Source organism: Falco biarmicus, chromosome 7 (genome assembly GCF_023638135.1).
Source record: "Falco biarmicus isolate bFalBia1 chromosome 7, bFalBia1.pri, whole genome shotgun sequence".
Lineage (NCBI taxonomy): Eukaryota > Metazoa > Chordata > Aves > Falconiformes > Falconidae > Falco > Falco biarmicus.
Genome location: NC_079294.1, coordinates 10,026,823 through 10,045,831, shown reverse-complemented (window position 1 = coordinate 10,045,831; position 19,009 = coordinate 10,026,823). Strand labels below are relative to the sequence as shown.

General features: G+C 42.7%; 1 protein-coding gene across 1 annotated transcript; it reads right to left on the bottom strand.

The window, feature by feature from the left end:
* Positions 1 to 85: 85 nt before the first annotated feature.
* On the bottom strand, positions 86 to 18,533 carry FBXO33 (F-box protein 33). Its single transcript, XM_056347825.1, is given in 5 exon segments — positions 86 to 1,062; positions 5,228 to 5,913; positions 11,387 to 11,497; positions 17,957 to 18,109; positions 18,111 to 18,533. Coding segments are annotated over 5 exon segments (1,602 nt in total). The 5' UTR covers positions 18,491 to 18,533; the 3' UTR covers positions 86 to 790.
* Between the last annotated feature and the right edge of the window lie 476 nt (positions 18,534 to 19,009).

The window sequence follows — 19,009 nt, the reverse complement described above, 5'->3', positions numbered from 1 at the left end:
GTTTGTTTGCGGGTGTATACCTCTGTACTGAAGTCTTCACTGTTACGTGTGTACCTCATCGGAGTGCACATTCTTGCTTTCCCCCCCCCCCCCCTCTTAAAACTTTGGCCCAAAGCTAACTTTTAAGGAAGGCGACAGAACATGAGAATAAACAAGGAGGAGTTTGCAAAGAATCCAGAAAGACTACAGCTTATGGAGTGGATCTGGAAGTGCAGGTACCTGAAAAGCTAGTGTTTCACTCTGCCGCTTAACAGCTACCAACAGCTGAGAATGGGAGTTTAGTCATGCTTCGGAACCTGCACGTGAAATAAAGCAAGGTGAGAGTCTTACAACGAACAGTCCTGGGCAGACCTCTCTTCCTTTAAGCCTATTAAGTAGCATGCTACCAGATTAAGCACACAATGACAGCACAGAAATCCACTGGGCTATGGATACGGGTATTAAAAAGAGTTGGCTCCTGAGCACGGAACTCCGATGGGATAATAAAAATCATTCAAAACGCAGTTACTCAACAAAAGTAAGTTAGCCGGCAACCTCAGACAGCCTTTGGCTGTACCTCTGTAAGGTTTGGTAGACAAGTCCATTAACCGTGAAAACCCTAAACACTGCCACTTTCAGCTTCTAAACCAATACCCGACTACGTTCTTTGATCAAGAAGTAGAATACACATATATAATTCTATATAGCTAATACTGATTAAACACAGCACAAAAGGGGTTAATTCACGCTACTGAAAAAACATAATAGGACCCTACTTGCATATGTAACCACAGGAATTGTAAATAAGGAGCTAAATGCCTTCACTGAAGCTTTGCATCTCTCTGTAAAAGTGACGGGTTGGCTCGGTGAAGACACTGAGCAGCTCGATGTCCATGACTGCGTGCCAAGGTCGACCCAATCCGAGAGAGACTTGCTCAATGAGATTGTGTACTGGATCCACATCCTGGTCTGCCAGTTCTCCTTGGTCGAAATCAATGCTTTCTTCTGTGACCTCCAGGACTTTCAGGTCAGAGCCACGAAGACGAGCAATTGCTATAAGGTTATGAGCCCAAACTGTGTAACCTAGGTGGGGGAAAAAGAAAGGGGAAAAAAAAAAGAAAAGGTTGCTCTGTCGTTTTGCTACAAGGCAATTTCTTACTGAAATACTTAATATCAGACCATCTCAACGTCCTTCCCAACCTGTTTTGTCATCTTCTGTCTGGCAGAATCCCCCTAGAGCATGAGTTTGGGTTTTTTTGGTTGCAAGTGTTAAAGCCCCATTTTATATTCTGAATAAGAAAGTATCAAAAGTATTTCAGACAGTTTGGCCAAGCTTTTCTAGATCTAATTTTTTCACCATTTGTAGAAAAGTGGCTTTTTTTACTTCAAGTTATACCTTCAATTTCAAACCTCCTGTGATCTGCTTAATAGTATAAATAAATAGAATTAAAAGAATGAATAATCAATTATCTTAAGTGAATGTACCAAAGGATTGTTTCAAAACTGTGCTTATGCTAGAAAAAAAAATATCTGAAGTTTGCTTTTGTTGCACTAGCTTAGACTTAACAAATAATGCCCAAAACAAAAACCCAAATCAATGCCAAAACAACAACGAAAAAAACCAAACCAAGCCAACCAAGTGAAAAATACCACCACACACACCCCCCACCAGAAGCCTCTCCAGGAAACAGGTCACACCAGTATAAAAACCCCTACCTGTATCTTGTTATTCTACCTAAGATTAAACAGAATTACAAAGCTTCCCGCTCTTCCCATTAGCGTATATTGGCATCCTTCTTCAAAAACACCTACTCCCCAGTTACCTGTTAGCTTTCTGTACCCTGGCTAAGGCAAAAGCTGAGCTCCTTATTCAGGTGCAAACCACAGATGACCTGGGAACATCCCTTTTTGGGAGCTCCGCCAAGTCAGCCCCTCCGCTGCAGAAGGAAAGGCTCATTTCTGCCTTCATCATTCTCACAGGTGCTAAGCGCCTCTTGGGGAGATGCCCACTGGGATTCCAAGTAAAGCCGCAGTCTGCACAGTATTTGAACTGGGGAAATTAAGCTGCTGAGAAATAAAAACTAACCGTGGGTTGGTCTTCAACAATGCGGTTAATTTATTTTAATTTATAAGGTAAATTAATAAGGATGCTCTACATCATAATGTATCAAGGCACTTAGTTAAAGGATGAAGAAAACCGATGCCAAAGTAATAAAGGAGAAATTTCCATTCTGTTTTCTTTTACTTTTTCCTGCCGTTTTTCTCAAGGCTTCCTGTAAATACGTTACTCAGGGCAAGTTTTCAACAAAGAAGCCTGCACACATCTGTATGGCACATTTCTGGTATATTAACCATTAGGAATGATGCATTCTTACAATTACCACCTGCTGATACTTCACCTCCAGCACGACTGTCCACAGAAGATGAAGGTGTCAGTAAGGCTGCAGGCCATTAAACCTGACGGAAAATTGCACCTGTATTGCTGTCTCCACCTGGGAGACAACACTCCCCATCACGATTTGAAAGCGCTCACACCATCTTCCGGTTATCTTGATGGTAAAGGAACTTACTAAAGAAATCCCTGAGAGAAAGTGCAAGAATACAGGGAACAACAACTGCAGTTATGTCCCCTGTACTATCCCTGCGGTTCAGGCATGTGGCTTTTGCTGTAACTTTTCATGGTCAGATCTTCTATGTTTTGGAACAAACACCTTATTCTCAATCTCAATTTCAATTAATTCTCCTTTCAAAAGTTTTGCCTGAAGTTTCTCAGTAACTTTCCAGCAGCTGAGAACCTCTGCCCAGCTAAGTATTCAGAGGTAAGAAGGAATGATCACCTCACTACGAGTATTACTGAACAACAAATTCATCATGGACATACCATAATTTGGTTTTCCTTGCTAGTCAAATTCCAATTTTAGCTTTGCTCACAGACAGAATAAAACTGAGAATCTCGTAGGTAACACAATACGTTTACAACACGAAGTCTTGGAAATCCACGCGAATTGTCCTTCTCTTACAGGGGGTGGTGGTGAAGCTTGACGCCCCATAGGCGTGCTTTTTATTCACAGTGCTAGATCATACCACTCTGAGTATCCTACTGTCTCCATCCCATCCCAAATGACCACACCCTCTTCACACCTTTCCTTCATTCTGCAAGAATATATTTAATATCCTTCAATCGGCTTTCCTCTGCTCCTGAAGATACTACCTTGGTGGAAACAAGATGTGACCTCCCACAAAAGGCCGAAGATACTCTCAAGGTACCCAAGGAAAGAGTGTTTTTAGGGTATGTCTTCCCCCACCTCTTTTGGCCAGTGACAAGTGGCAGCCAAAACTATATGTAAATCAAAGCTTTTTCACAGAAAAATAATAGCAAAAGATGGAAAACTAAAAAAAAACTGAGAGGTATTGCAAACTGAAGAATAACCACTTCAGGAGACAGAAGAAACCTGAGCACTTAAATATAAAGCAAATTATGGCACCCTGAACAAAACCACCACTTTTTCCTGAAGGAAGCTTGATAGTATCATGAAGAATACGACAAGTGGAGCCAGAAACTACTACATGGTAAATCCCAGAAAATACAAGCATGAGGCTAAGACTGTACTGAAGCATCACACGTTCTAGATCTTCGGTCCTAGCCATGTTCTTCTCACAGCTGCTGCTCTAGAAGAAAGATGCTTATGCTCTAGTACCACAGAAGCCATATTTACAGCTTAGAAAAGATCAGGAGGCATTATAAGCAGCTTAGCCAGCTTCTGAAGCAAGGAACTGAGAAAAGAAGGGCAAAGAATCTGAATCCCAGCATCAGAGCAAGGGTGATTATTTGGCCCTTCTCTCCCCTGGGTACACACAGCATCTCTCCAAAGAAAGAAGATGCAGCAACAACCACTTGCTAGACAGAACTGTAGAAGGCGTTTGCTTTCCCAATGCTCTGCACAGACTAATACCTTCTACTGAACAGAGATGCACTGGTATTAAATGATACTTAACACAAACTTATGTTCAAATATTTTACCAGCTCTCTTTTTAAGTTTAGAGAATATATTAGAGGACTTCCCTTGAGCAGGAGGATAAATTAAGGTAACGTGTATTTATTTTTTTAAAGGTCCTCAAACTTGTGTCCAAACGTTAAAAGAAACAGCTAAAATCCACATTAGAGCAGTTAAGGTCACATGCCGGGAGCCAAAAGCTGTCAGACCTGGAAACTGTAAAGGAGAGACAACTGAATTGATCCCCCACCACAGTTTTTCAGCAGAAGTCAATGGAAAAACTTTTTCAAGCAAATACAGCAGGACCTTCTTGACTTCGACCAATGGCAATCTGAATGTACAGCCTTCGCTGCTGAAGGTCTCCTGCCTGTGCTGAATGACTGCTGATTTACTCCCCCAAGTAGTCCGAGGAAGTCTGAGGAATGCTGCATTCGTTCTTATGCAACACAACGCAGAGTCATCAATTAACTCCTTCACGCAGGCACCACCAAACTTGCTCTTGGTAAGCTGACTTTGGCACGCACAAAAATAACTGTTCTGCACTGTTCCACTTGCAGGTGCCTTAGAATTTGCCAAGCAACTGTAACTTCTAGCCAGTACTGTACTGATGGCAGAGCTGAGTACAAATGCACACTTTTTTTCATTTGCAATTACACGCCAAATAAATAGGTGGGGTAAACCTAGCTCCGGTATTACTGAAACAAATGCACTCAGCAAGGTAACCTCCTCCACATTCTATTTTTCAGCCTTCATCTGCTGGCAAAGTCTTACCAAACTGGTAAGAGACTTCCTTCCCTCAGCCTTGGGGCACTTCACCCATGTTATTTACAAACAGGAAGCACAATTATCTAATCTTGCCAGCATATGAGCTCACAGTAAAACAGCAAATGTTTTCAGTGTTCATATTCACACAACCAGCTGCTTGGTGGAACTTGCACAGTGCAGACTGCTTTCAGAATAAGCCTCCTGGAATGCTCAGTTCTTAGTTATCCCCATTTCTGTGAGCAGTCTAGTAAAATCCTGTGACTTCTCAACAGAAGTTGGTAAGCTACGAGTACGTTTAGAACTCGTACATGATAAACACCTTCAAATTTTCAAACGCAAAATTACCAGTCTAAGGTACAACAGCATGTATAGCAACTGTGCAGGAGACTTTTGAACACCATTCCACTAAAACACATTATTATCAGACAGGCTCGAGTGTTCTAAGTACTCCAAAGTCACATACTGTGCCTCTGCAATGTATTACCTACCATGAACAGCGAGGAGAGACAGTCTTGTGCACCTCCAGGCCAATAAGACAAGTGGATCTTCATTCCGGTTGTCGCTAAGATCTGGGAAGCCAGACATATCTATCACATCATTCATTAGTATAAAATGAGTGAGGAACTTGTCATACTGCCTGGATATGAGGTCAACAACGGCCCCTGAAACACAAGTGATGTAGCTGTCAAAGTGAATCCTCTCTAGGGGGATACTGGGCTTAAGAATCCTTAACATATCATCACTCTTGACATCAAAGGCCATTATATAGACCCGAAGATTAGTGCTGTTGCGAGTCAGCGCCTGCCAATTCTCATCTTCTGGCATACTGTTCAATGACTTGTGCATTATGGAAACGCTGTGGACCAGGAGAGACAGTCGATGCAAAGGCACATGGTTGCTGTCAGCCAGGACTCTTGCCATTTCAGCTGTAAAATCACAGAAATCCAACGCGAGCGAACGCAGATTCACAAAGCGCTCCAATTCAACCGCAGTGATCAGAGTGGTATTACCAGGGATGTGGTTGTCCAGCAAGCTCAGATGTTCCATGGTGTTGGCTATGGGGTTTGATAAGGAGGACAATGATGTGGGAGTTACTATTTGCAGCATAAACCCACAAGACAGCCATTTCAATTGCCTGCTATTGCCTAATATCTCTTCAAACAGCTGCTGGATTCTGCAAGTAAACAAAACAGACAATGATCCTATTAAACATGATTTAGTCTTACCAATTGCATACCATTCTATTTTTTTATTCAAGAATTCTTCTTTCATTTATGGCCTTACTCTGCAGGAAGTTGCTGTTATGGTTCTTGTGAACTACAAATGTTAGAACCTGGCTCTGCAGACTTCCCACAGCAATTTAATCTTCACTGCGCTTAAAAGGTTAAAATCGTAAACCGTCTTGAGAAAAATTACATACTTCGCCTTTCAAAAACCGTGGCACACTACGAACCTTCATTTCATGTATTTTCCAGCACGTACTTAACACCCTCCCACATACATTTTAAGGTTATGCAAATAAGAAAACCTGTAATGCCTTTAAAACACAGCTCTCGTTTTTTAAAAACAACTTTTCATGTTTGCTAACCTCTCCAGAACTGCAAATTCAATATGGAAAAAAAAGTAATTTTCAATGAAAGGTTGCAGAAACTTGGACTTCGAGCGCAAGTGAGAGTGATCTGAAACTAACTGCTTGACTTTGCTCATTAAAGGGTAAAGAACAAACATGTGAGAAGATTCTTTAAGTAATTCTGAATGTACAGCTAACTGGATTTTCAAGTGTCAAAAGGTTCAAGTTTTACCAAAATTACTTGGACCTGGTAATATTTCAGTCTCAGATTACAAGCACCAGATAATTCTGGCACTGCCAGAATCCTCATGGCATTTATTACACCGCATAATTATTATGTACTTATCCTGATGCATCCCACCCCTCCTACCCCTTTATTTTTTTTTAATGAAGGGATGTTCAAAGTATTTTGAGATAAGATTTTGAATACTAAATTTAAATAGTACAGTCAAACTCTACAAACTTACTCCATATAAATACTTTCCCAGTCGTCTTCCCACAGCTGCTAAGGCCCAAAACAGTCCTCCTGCCCAAATGACAAGTGTTCTTTGAGCATATACATTTTAGGACACGTGTAGATAAGCGCTAGATCTCATACCCTGGTCTGCCAGAAGGAGAGATCAGCATTTAAGGGAAGCAGTTAAGCCAGGCTATGACAGCTCCATGAAACATCAAGAAATAAGACGTAAACAGCTCCACTGCAAAACTAACAGCGATCTTTGTGCCTCAAATCAGGGTGCGTTTTGCACAGAACACTTTTTCCTTTATCATTACGAGTATCTATATACTTTATACATCTAAGCAAAACAATGTTACAAAGTTATTATTCTCATCCACACATCTTCAATCGACATAATGTCCAGAAAAAATTGTAAAAGCTTATTTAGCCCAGTATCCTGACTGACAGCAGAGAAACACCAATGCCCTAAGTGCAACAGAACATGGAAAGCACAGAGATATTTCTCAAATATCTGCCTAGTTTCCAAAAATTTGTAATTCGGACCTCCTGAGCCAGAGGCAGCTTTCTGTAACGGTAACCCTCAGGGACCTCACTTCTACCGATTTCTCCAGGTCCCTCTTTGAGCCAAGTAAGCTTTTAGCAACTGTAACATCCAATAATAAAGAACTCTGCAATGTCTTTCCACCCTCTTCTTGCTTGCTCTGAACCTGTCACCTACAACCTTTGATGCCCCATAAATCCTGCTGTTGTAAGAAAGTTACAGGATCAATCTTCATTCATCCTCTCCCCTGCAAAATCCTTACTCATCCTCTCCCTTGCCTGCGTGTGCTTTCTTCCTTCTCTTAAGAACGTACTGGGTTTGCGAGTCCTGACTTCTCTTTGTAAGCGGAAGAGTTGGTGTCGTTATTGTATTTATCTATTATACACCTCAGAATAGTTTCCAAGGTTTTGCCTAGTATAGTCATCAGGTTTAAAGATTTCAGTTCTCCCAGATCTTCTCTCAACATTTTGTTTTTAAACCAACGACTGGCAACTGTGACACAAATTAAAGTTTTAAACAACAGTTCAAGTCACAGATAGTGTAGGTTTGCTATTTTATTCCTAAATTCTTTTACAGTTCAGATGAGCCCTGTTTGACCCCAGCAATGATTGTTTGATAATTATTCCTGCCGATGCTTAAATTGAAGGCAGATTCTCTGACAGTGCCCCAAAGAACAAGGTTCTACCACAGAAACATCTCTAATTTCTTCCAGTGAACCAAGACCCTTCCCTCCTGCCTCTCACCACACACACTCACCTACAAAAGGTGCCGTAGTGGTTGCAGCAATGGTAGAATTTGTTTCGTGATAGCCTAAGCAGCCAATCTTAACAGCACTTGTAATATTTCACAGAACAACTGAAAAGATGACAAATCACTTTTGAGATGCTCAGTAGAATACTACCATCTATATACCTCACCGCACTGAAAATCTGTTTCAATTGTGCTTCTCGGATGACTTAAAACATCTAAGTTTAGAAGAGCACTGTTCCGGTCCTCACACAATTTAATGAAAAGAATTATGATACAGAACTCTGCAGCTGTAGGGTGGGTTTTCTGCCCTATGGGAATTACAGTAAAAAGAGAGATACTGATTTAATGCTATCTACACATCAACTTTTTAGTGCAAACACTGAAGTATTTATACAAGTATTTAGATCTGTGCTGAAAGTCTACCAGCCTGAAGGCCCTAGGAAAACTTGCCCCAGTTCTTTGCCAATTTAATAAAAAGAGATCAAACATGTCAATAGAGACGTATTTAACAGTGATCACTTTTGGACTGTTTTTAATACCTGCTTTGTATTCGGCCAGACAGGAAGCACCATATAAACCACAGGCCATTAGTTTTAACATATTTCAAATGCATTTTTCAAATACTCTAACAGGGGGGTTTCCTCCCCTGGAAATTCTTATATACATTCTATTTTTCCATGGACAGACTGCATCTAACTGGAGTTTGCAAAAAATAGTTTGAAATGTGTTCTAGAAGTTTAGACAAATTAAGTGAATTCTTGGGAATTAACACTTTATTATCATAGCAACTTTTACTTCAACTGCTTAGCATGTAGTACAACATTTTTTCTTAAACCTCACTTTTAAAACTCAAGTTTAAGCATGGTTTAGCAAGTATAGCACAAAACATAATAAGCAGAGCTCAGCATGTGCAAGAAAGCAACATAACCTAATGATGCCTCAGCAAGTGTACTTAATCAGCCCCCTTTGTTCCCTGTAAGCAGCAGTTATGGGATGTTCACCACCAACCTGAAACCTAGTGGGATCATACTGAAGCAAACTATTTAAAAAATAAAAACCTCAGAATAAATTAACTTTCACAATTAATGCCCCAAATGGCACTTTCAGACAGAGGACAGATCAAAGCCTGACTAGACCAGCTGAATTACTGTTTAAGCCCAAAAAACAGTCCTGACCAGTAGTCAAGCACATCGATGGCCCTGGACAGGAAGCAAAGATCTTACTAAGGTCCATATGGAGCCTATTTGTTTAATTAAAGACTATCAATCAAAACGTTTTGTTTAATAACAGAGGCTAAACTGGTTCTTTTGGAAACCAAACTATCTGAACCACATGGATCAGTCATGGGAAGCAGATTTCAGAAAGCCAAAATTTTAAACAACTACCCTTTGCTCAACACAAGACAAATGCATCGCTTACGCTGAGCTTCCCAACACTAACAGAGTTGCAAAGAATATTTTAGGAAGTAACCAGGGACACATGCTATACAGGAAAAGAACAAGCCTTACAAACCATGCTAAAAGGATACTTTTGAAAACATAATCTAAAGTCTCCTCTCCCTCAGAATAACCCTTAGTCTAAATCTGGGGGAGCATCCTAATGGTTCTGTGCTAGCTGGGATTTCACCCACGATCTGTCACATCCAGCTCAATGCTACGGAATTAAGAAAATGTTTTCTTCCCCAACTGCTTTAATTGAAGAAAGTTCCTGAAACAGCTAGTAAGGTTTATCACCAAATGGATTCCAAAAAGCTTCAACTGCCAATCACACTGTGTCCAAAGGCTGCTGAAAACCTTTCAACATTAGTTATCAGTATCCACGTTTCACAGCCTAACTGATGCAAAAGACAAGACTAAGGAGCCATCATGATTTACTTCCTCAAGTAAGCCTGCTGCTAGTGCTGACGAACTTGAGAACACTGAAAAAACACTGCCAGCTCTTCTTTAATTTAGAAAAGGACTAGCAGGTCCCAAACACATTGTTTTATTCTAGGAAAAAAAAAAAAAACCAACCCCCCAAAAAAACCCCAAACCCCCCCATATTTATTTGCTCATTCCAAAATGTGCAAAGGTCAATATTTACCTTAAAAGACTTAACTTCAAATTAGATAATGAGTTTTGAATGGTTTATGGCTCCAAAATGTGCATTCTTATTTTTGTTATTTGTTTGAAGAAACATTTAACCATGCACTCAGCTGAGTAAACATCTGCTTAGATTGATTTCTTCAAGCCCCTTGGCAAAGATATTATATATTTATATTTTTACAACAAAGGATATGGAAAAAAACCGAACTTTTACTGAATCAGCCTTTTACCTGCACACAGCACTACAGTACACGTTAAACAGAATTCCAAATTGCTCCAAGTCCTGCATTCTAAGCATAACAGATGACAAAGACACAGTGTGTGACACACATCTGTATTTGCACTGTTTGCAAATTTAAGTCATGACCAAACATTTAGTTCAGTGGTTGTGTTCACATACATACACTGATCTGATAATATACCTATACTACTTCTGAAAACACTCCAAAAAATAATAGTAAATATCTGGAGTGGCTGTAGTCATTCCACTCCCAAACTATGGGATATAGATGTTTAAAAATTAAACAAATTTACAAATTAAAATGATGGTATTCAGGTTTTATCTATATGGAAAGTTTAGCAGAACTACTGAAATGGTTAACTTAGCATCACTCCCTCTGTGGTAATTTTTTCCAGAAGTCAGTAGCTTTTTACACTGTATTTAATTTTTTCCAAAGAAAAAGAACTAGCTATTTTAATTATAAGCATTCAAGGACTGTACCATAATGTAATTGTGGCAAGCTAAAATACACCTCTGAACTAACAAGCACATTGCAAACTGCATCTTCCAGGAATTCTGCAAATATATAACCTAGTTTTGAGATGCAACTTGAAATAACTTGTGTTTACACTCTCTTTCAAGTTTGCTCGCTATATGCTCTCAATTCTTGTGAAATACAACAGATTACTTTTCTAATTCTTTCATGTACAGCAATAGTGGAGGTGCTGGTAACAAACCCCCATCCCTGCTCCTCTTTTGTGCCGTTAACATGATATGGTTTCTAGAACACAATGAAAAGAGGAAAGAAGGGATTCTCACTCTGTTAAAAGAAAAAAAACAAAGCCACAAAACCAGACTACTTCATGTAAATAGCAGGAACAGAAGTCAACTCAATTTAATAATTTAGATTCTCATCCTATTAAAAACGTAAAGCTTTCTCAGGCATGTATTTCAGGCATGAAAATCTGTGTTATCTGTTTTTATTATTTTAATGTATTTGATAAATTACAGATAAAACTTACTGCTTAATCTTCTTGCCATCAGGGTCAACCTTGCCGAGGTATGTATTTGATATACTTCCATGTTGCTGCAGAATGCTTATATCCCCAAAGAGACTTAACTTCTGGAGGTTCCTATGAAATGACAAAATAAAAAAGGAATCTGTACACAAAATTAAAACACTGTCAGGAATCATTCTAGCTAAGTCAAACAAACACATTATTACATGGAACAATGTAGTTTGTTTTCAGAAACATCCTATTGTCCTGGAACACAGGCACATATGGAAACTAAAGAAAAGGAGACTGAAGTAAAAAGGGGAAGAGGACCATGCAAGCTGCTGAATCCAGCTGTAAAAGCAAGTGCCAGTTTTCAGTCACCACAGGAGTATTTTCAGCAGGCCAGCACCATAAAGAAAACTTTTAGCAGTGCTTTCATGCAATTTTTAATCCTTGGAACATGTGTGGTAAGTGCCACAGATGAAAACATCAAATACCTATTCCTTTTAGCATTTAACGCCCAAGTAGAACACAACCACATACAACCCTGGGTTACAAACCGGAGCCCAAACCTGCCTCAATCGAGGCAACACAAACCTCAGACAGGAAAATTGAAAGCTCCCCACACCCTAATCAGTGCCTAATTTCTGTTATACCAAAGTAAGGGAGGCTGTTCTAATCTTTCCCATCAGTGACCTGAAAAGGATTAGTGGTCCACCATGACATACAATTTTAATTCTTGGAAGGGATACCTAAAAAGAAGTGAAATAAAACCTCTTAAGTTTATGCTGGACATGACTCGGTGTGCTAGCCAGTCAGTTTTCCTTTCCCTGACTTACATCTGTTCTATTCCTGAAAAAAGATCAAGCAAGAGATATGAAAATAACTGCAGTTTTAGAGTAGCTGTGTGGCATTTACTTTTATTTTTTTTTAACTGACTAAGTTTTGGGCCAACGTTTTTTATATTTATACATGCTGTAAATTAGATTTACTCCTAACACGCAAGGACTAGTCTGCAATTGATAATTAACAGGGCAGAAACTCCAGTTTCATCATAAATGGCTACACAAGTTAAATTAATCTTAAACAGCAGATGCCAATTAACCTGTAGCTGACAACTGAGTTACATAAATTCTTATTTCTTCTGGCTTACAAATCATACGCCAATATTTCAGATCAGTTTTGAGGGAAATGCAATACAATTACAAAGCTCACAGCTCAGGGAAGCTACAGTGACCGGTCACTACCTCCGCAGTATGAGCTGATGGGGGGGAGGAAAAAAAACGTATCAGTTGGCCAAGTTTTACATTTTAGAAGTATGAACTGCAGTCTGTGATTGGTATCTATCATAAATCATTCTTCACCTGTTTTGGAGTTCCTGTGTTCAATAACCATAGCTTAGTTTCCTGAAATCTACCCACTGTTGCACCTGCTACTTTTTTTCTATAGGTGAACTACCACCTAGTAGCAAGATCCACAAGCTTCGTATCGAGTCATGACAAATACCAGATCAAAATTCCTAGAAAATCTTGTAACTGTTCCAAAAATTCTAACAATTTGATAGTCTTTTAAATACAGGACTACTGTACCGATGATACGTTAATATAAACTGAGCCCTGACCACATGCTCAATATTCTATAAACCTGACTAAGACGATGCCAGATCATACAGAAGAATAAGCTTGGCAGGGAAATCTGAAGATGCTGGCACCACCACCAAGAGTATTTTGGGCTCTCCTTTCCTCAAAAGCTGTAAGATAGTCTGGTGTGACAGGGAAAGCAGCAGAAACCTCCACCTGGTGTGAAAGGCAGTGTTCACAGCCAATGCTATAATTAAGCTTTTATCTTCTGATCTCGGTGACTTAACTCTGAGAGCAAAGAGACAAAATGCAATCTTCAGAACAATTCTGAATCACCTACATAGTCACATCACACAGGTGATGAAGGTCTTTTTCTTTTGTGCTACTGGTACCCCCAGCAAATGCTACCATAGGCAGGTATTAATTTTAGAGCCACCAAACTACAGGACACATGAAACACTATTTCCTAGTATCCCACACATTTTTACTACGTCTATTTGACTGCCATTTCATGCACTACAGAGAAACACGGAAAAGTTCTCCACCTCAAAACTTAAGCAATGAAAACATCCAATTATTTTTCCATTCACAGCACAGATGACATAAACAAATCTGATCACAGTTCAACACAGTATTAGATTTTTGCTACTATCTGCAGTGTCATATAATCTCTATGGCATTCAGCTCACATCTCATCTTTATTGCAGAGAGTAAAGTGATTGCTACTTAAATAAAATTATTTAGAAGTTAATTGTCATCTTTTGCTAGAAGTCATAATGGCATCTTAATCCTATGCACTACTCAGACACACAGCTGGGGAAAAACGTGTTTGGGGGGAATTTCTGAACCGTTTATTTTCCATTAGCTCAAAAAGCATATGAAATGTAATAAGCTTCTTTCTAGGCTCCATCTTCAGTTTTGGTAGGGTTTTTTTGAACACCCAATGAAAAAAAAGAACAAAATGGCCTGGCTTGCATTCAACATGAACAAAGTGGTAAGGCACATATTGTATTACTATACTAGTTTTTGCCAGTTGCAGCTGCCTGCTCAGACCTATAGAAGAGCGCCATAAAAAAACCTCAAATACAGCCACAATCTACTGTTTTGAGCGATTCACCAATCTTTGGCAACTCCAAGATGGATACCATACCTCACCGAGACACCACAGTCTGACTGTAACTTTCATTTTTGTTTCCACAGCAAAGAACAAACAAGTCACACAAATTAATGTCCTGCAGAGGAAAAGCAGGGGGGTGGGGTGTAGAAAATGTATCACTACCTTCCTATTTTCCTTTGTAATCAGCTAGAGGAAAGACTGTACTTTGAGATTTCAGTTGCATAAAAGAACACAGATTTTTCCTACTGAATGATCAGCAATTGCTTATTAGCTACTGTATGCACCGAAATGACACACACAAAGTTTGTCATCCTCCCACCTGCCTTCCAGAACTTAGTTTTGAGAGACCAGTTTGAGAAGGTGCAGATTATTAGGATTTCTCAAGAGCCACTAACAAACAACTTGTCCCTCCTGCTACTGCTACAGAACATTACACCCACCTGTATCTTTTCCTTTTTTTAATAGGAAGTGGAACATCAACTGTTTAAACAGTAATATGCAGTTACTTTGCTTCGTTTACTGCCATAAACGTAACAACTCATGGAAAAGGTACAGATCACTATAAACAGTACTTTAGTACCTTTTATTTAATTAAATTACAGATTTTTAGAGTTCACCATAGTCCCAGCACTATTAAGGCAGTATTTTGGAGTAATAAGCTGCCACCCACAAAATAAAGTTTACAGCAACTTCAGCTCTACCTCAAATATGAGACAGATCTACAATATACCTTTTTGGATGACAACTGGCTGCCAGCAGCAGTACTTGTCAGAATATCATCAGCTGGTTTTAAATCAAGTTGTAGACAAATAGTTACTTCCTTAAGTCCACCAGAGTTAGCAAAGGTCATTTGGAAATATTTTTCTAGAGACTTAACATGCAGATCTGCTTAGAAATTGGCAATTTTATGTTGTAAAGAAAATGCTTTTATTAGCAAAAATACACATCATTCTTCTCTACCCAGGACAGCATTTAGAAATTGCATTATTTTTAGTCACTACTTTTCTTAGGTCCTGCGGTATTGCAAATCCTCAAGGAATTCTCTAGACCCATCTGAAGTGCTCCCCCCCACAAAAGGAGGGGGGGTGTTACTGTACTGTTTAATAGTAGATTTTAAAAGACTACAAGAAGATTACACAGTTAAGAAACAGCATACCATTTCACAAAAGTAAGTTTCTTCCTCCCCAGTTCCGAAGTACAAGATGGAAGTTCTTTGAACTTCTCTGCCAGAAAGCTATCATAAGGGCTGACAGGAGTTATGAAAGAACTATCCTGTTTCAAACTTAATTCCAAAAGGAACGCGTTTAAAGTGATTCAGCCACTGGAGAAGTCAAAAACGCTGCTGTTTCCATTATTTTGGAAATTACTGTAGCTATCCCACGTACAATGTCATACAGCAAGCAAAAAGGAATTATCAATTATACTCGAGTTACGGATGAATAAACAGAAGCAGAGAAGTAAAGTGACTGGACTGTGGTCATTCCTTAGACAAAACTAAGCATCAGGAAGGTGACAATTCCTCCAGTTTGGACATGTGGTCACAGTGAGAACTAGGCAGCAATTTAGCATAGTTTAATGCTCCTTCCCACTTTGTTTCAATCTCAAAACTCTACTTAAAAGAGCTAAAATCCAATGTTCTACATGCAAACTAATCAATTGTTGGTAGTTAAACCTTGCAAGAAAAAAAACCCAAAACATCAAAATAAACTAAAAACCTTGTCTGTTCAAGGGGATAAAAGGAATCTATTCAGAAAGTAAAACTGCATAAAAGGCCATGTTTAATGTAAATTCCTCCCTCCCCCTTGTTTTTTAAATGCTCATTAAAAAAAAGCCTGCTGTAATAACCAGGTACCCTGTGTTCGCCAGTCACACGTTACTTAATTTTAAAACACAAGAGCAGCACGCAAATGATTTGAAGATTTGAAGACAGCAAGAAAGTACAATAATGCAAAATCCTATCGAAGTTGGTAACTTTTCACCTCTGACTTGGCCCCAAAATTATACAAATCTACCAGAGAACAGGTACAGGAGAAACAACCACCTTCCACATAATATTTTACCGCAGTCCTAAACCACACTGTACATAGTGAATCTGCAAAAAGACCTTTAGAAAGCAAGTGCCCTTGTATAAGTTTCCGTTAAGGCCATGGAGAATAAATCTTTTTCAAAAGAAAAAGCGTACCAAAGGCCTCACAACACATTTAATTTTGACAGCCTCATATTTTAGTGAGACAGAGGGAAAGAAAAAAAAAAAAAAAAAAAAGGCAAGCACTCTAGTTTTTCCAGCAAAACCCTCAGGCAACATCTCCTGCAGATACTATTTATTTTAAAATTCCAAGTCCGTGTAGCAATACTTGTCTCGGATAATCACTGACATTTTTTCCACTTATGACATTAACTGGATTTCCCAAAGATTCAACAGTTAGGTGAAAGCTACTCAGAGGCAAGAGAAGAATAATCAAGACAGATGGTCACGATTCGCACACCGAGGATTCACAGGGCAAGAAATAAATTCGGATCAAGGTGAGCTGGGGCCAAGGAGCTGTTTCCAAGAGCAGGGTTTGTATCACCCAGCCAAGGCAGCTGCACCACAGGAGGTACCTGCTGGGCACAACAGAGCAGATGAACCGAAAGTGAGACCTCACACACCACATCTGCATCCGTCACAAAGCAACGAGGAATTACACGTTAGGTTCCCTCGCTATAATTCAAAATACGGAAGCCAGGAGGCCTCAAAGTGCTCTCTAATCCCTCTGGAATCAAAGAGGGGCGGTGACCAGACCACGACTCAGTTGCAGTTTTCCAAAGGCCCTCCACGAGGTTTAATTCATCCTAAAGGTACCTTGAAATACTTGCAGCTTTTCTTTTTTTTTTTTTTGATAGGTGAAGCTATATGCACACAGAGGGGAAATAATATTAACCACTTCCTACCCAAATATCTGCACGGCTTTCCAAACACATCACAACCTAACTGTAACATCCCTGCCTTCCTGTCCTAGGTGCTGACTACAGGCCATGTATTAGGATATCTGAATGTTATCTTTTTAGAAAGATATTTATCTGGATTACACCCACACGTGGTACAGACACTATAAGCGTTCGCATTTTAAGGAACTTCCAACACGAGGAAATCATCCCACCTGCCCAAGTTAGCCTGCGAAAAAGGAAGATCTAAACGCATCTTAAGTCCAAACCACAGGAAAATATTTCTACGATTTATTTTGGCCAAGCAAGTCCTACGTCTTAAGTACTTTTCCAATAAACAAAAGTAAGACCCTCCCAGCGAGCCCCGAGCCCGTCCCCCGGTGCGGCCGGTGAGGGCAGAGCGGCAGGGGGCTCGGCGGGGCAGCGGCGGTGCCCTCGGGGCTGGGGGGGCAAGGGGGCAGCACCCCGATACAGAACACCTCCAGAAAACACCGGGGCTGTCATTTGCACACACACACCCCGCTACTCATGTCTCATGACATCCATTATTTTTCCATCAGGCATAAGAGATGTGAAGCCCGTCCGCGGCGAGGCTGGCATGGCAAAGCGAAGGTGCCTCCCCCCCCCGGCCCCCTGCCCCCGCAGCCAGCTCCTGGTGCCCCCCCTCCCCCGCAGCCCCTCCCCGCAATGAGACGGGCAAGTTTTCACCGTCACAGCCCGTTCCGCGCACCGACCGGCCCCTCGGCAGCCAACAGCCTGCGCTCCGTTTCCCCACCGAGCTACCGAACACGGTAAAAACGGGCGGCCCGAAGCAGCGCGCCCTCGCTTCAGTCCCGGCGGCCCCAGGTCCCGGCCCCCCCCCCGGCTCCAGCGCCGCAGCCCCCCAGGCACCGGCCGCTCAGAGGGGTCCCCCCGCCGCCCCCCGCCGGCCGAGGCGCGGCCCCCTGCCCCCCCCCGGCCCGGCGGCGGTACCTGTTGTTGCGGACGCTGCTCAGGACGCACAGCACCAGCTCCAGGTAGGTCCTCAGCAGGTCGAGCCAGCGCGGGCAGAGCGGAGGCGCCTCCCCGTCGCCCGCCGCCGCGGCGCCCTCGCCCGCCGCCACCGCCGCCGCCGCCGCCCCCCCCCCCGCCGCTGGGGTAGTTGTCGGCGGCGAACTGTACGCGGAGCTCACGGACGAACCAGCCGCACTTGCGCATGAGGAACTCGAGGCGCGGGCGCTCGGCCGGCGAGACGCGGAGGCTGAGGCGGAGGCGCGGCCAGAGGGCCGGGTAGAAGAGGCACTCCCGCCAGTGCGAGCAGGCGGCCGAGGCCCGCAGCCGGTCGGGGCCCGCCAGGAAGGAGAAGATGTGCACCACCAGCTCGCTGGGCAGGGAGCCGGCGCCTACCGCCTCCCCGCACACCGACATGCCTGGCGCCGGGCCGAGCCCCGCTGCTGCTGCGGCGGCGGCCCCAGGCGGCGGCGGCCCCGGCCTCGCCTCCGGCTCCTGCGACAAAAACAACAACATCAATGACAAGGCGGAGGGGGCGGGCGCCGGCCGGGACGCGGCTGCTGCCGGGACGCACCACCCGCGCCGCCGCCGGGGGGGGACGAGGGGCGGGGCGGGCCGTACCAACACCCAGGGCGGCGGGGAGGGGCGCAAGGCGGGGGGAAGGGGTGCAGGGGCGGGGATGTGGGCCGGACCACCCACCCGCGCGGCGCCGCGTGGGCTCTACCACGCAGCCCGGAGGGGGGTGCGAGCGAACACGCCGCCGGCGCCGCTCTCTGTTCCTGCGGGGCGGGGAGAGCCGCCGCGGCGTCTGGTGGAGGAATTACCCCACGGGGCGGATGGAACGTGCCATCGGCGGGTGGGAGGCGGAGCCAGCTCCTGCCGCCTCCGTGAGGGGCCGTTGGCCGTTAACCCCTCCGTGGCGGCAGCGCGCGGCCGCCTCTGCCCAACCGCCCCGTCGCGCCGCGGAGCCCCCGACACCTCGCGGCGCGGGGGGGCTGCGCGCCCCAGCCCCGCGGCGGACCGAGGCTCAGCTCC